Source organism: Condylura cristata, unplaced genomic scaffold (genome assembly GCF_000260355.1).
Source record: "Condylura cristata isolate star-nosed mole 26May11 unplaced genomic scaffold, ConCri1.0 scaffold00033, whole genome shotgun sequence".
Classification (NCBI taxonomy): domain Eukaryota; kingdom Metazoa; phylum Chordata; class Mammalia; order Eulipotyphla; family Talpidae; genus Condylura; species Condylura cristata.
In genome coordinates this window covers 9,881,512-9,882,650 of record NW_004567134.1, presented here as the reverse complement: position 1 = coordinate 9,882,650, position 1,139 = coordinate 9,881,512, and the positions used below count along the sequence as shown (strand labels likewise).

Below are 1,139 nucleotides of genomic sequence, written 5' to 3'. Positions count from 1 at the left end.
GAGAGGAGATTGCTTCCATCTGGGCCATGAAAGAGGAGTAGGGCTTCATTGGAACAGTAACTGGGTCCCAGGTAGTGTGACCAGAGGCCCAGAAGGGTGAAACAAAGTTCACACAAGGAAGACGGGAGCCCAGGGTGGATGGATCTCAGCACTTATGGCGGGAAAGATGGGAAGTGAGGCTGAGGCTAACTTATGGGTTCTCTTCTGAGGTAAATTTCAATATGAGAATTTCTGAGGAAACCATGAATTTAAAGACAAAATTGTAATAAGGCTTATGAGGATATTATAAAAATATCAATCCAGATAATTTAACTTCAGAAATGAAATGAAGACACAGCTTTACTTCAGATGCTTTATTAGCTATCCCAACCTAGTAACCAGCCCTCAGTCAGATACCCATTAAGCAATTAACAGTCATGTGTAAATGTAAGCACTGTCTAACTCACCAAAGATAATCCTCTCCTTGTAGACGCTTGAGTATACAGTCATTCTCAAGCCTTTGTGGTGGGTACTGATTGAATCCTCCTATTGAAAGAGCAGAATTAGAGTTAGGTTCTATAACTAGAAATTGTGTTCCCTAGATAACGAGAATCCCAACAGTATTCTTCTTGAAATAATATATGTCACTGAAATATTTCAGTAAAATATGGCTGGGGTCAAAACAGAAAATAGATGCAATTGGAACTAGCACTCAAAATGTGATTTGAAAGTGTTTTAGCCTCAACAGACTACCAGCATCATGGAAACAGACTAATTGTTCATTTAACAGTTAATTGTGTCACACGGTTTCCACTTTCAAGGTAACAAAAACTAAGATAAACCTGGGTCAAACAAAGAAAAGGTAGTATCTTACTACATGACTCTATGCCTATGTCTCTACACCAATTAATTTTCCTAGAAAGACTGTGACCTAAATGATAAATCTCTTTACCCCCTCCCCTGAGCTCTCCCCCAAGCTGTGGAATATAGATCGGTACATATCATTTCCCTCCTCATTCAGGAAAATACTTTTCAGTTAAGGAAGTCTTTGACCACTGAGCTCCAAGACGCCATGAAAATATTTCAGAGAATGTTCGTGTTTTATAATAATCACTTTTCTGTGGTTCTAACATGAGTATATTTTTGTCTATTGTCTAAAA

General features: G+C 38.4%; 1 protein-coding gene across 1 annotated transcript in view; it reads right to left on the bottom strand.

Annotated features, from left to right (window-relative positions):
• Positions 1-1,139, bottom strand: part of COL6A5 (collagen, type VI, alpha 5) — a 59,672-nt gene that overhangs the window by 10,401 nt on the left and 48,132 nt on the right. Inside the window, 1 exon segment of the mRNA XM_012732076.1 lies at positions 435-525. Within this exon segment, the coding sequence (XP_012587530.1) occupies positions 435-525 (91 nt within the window).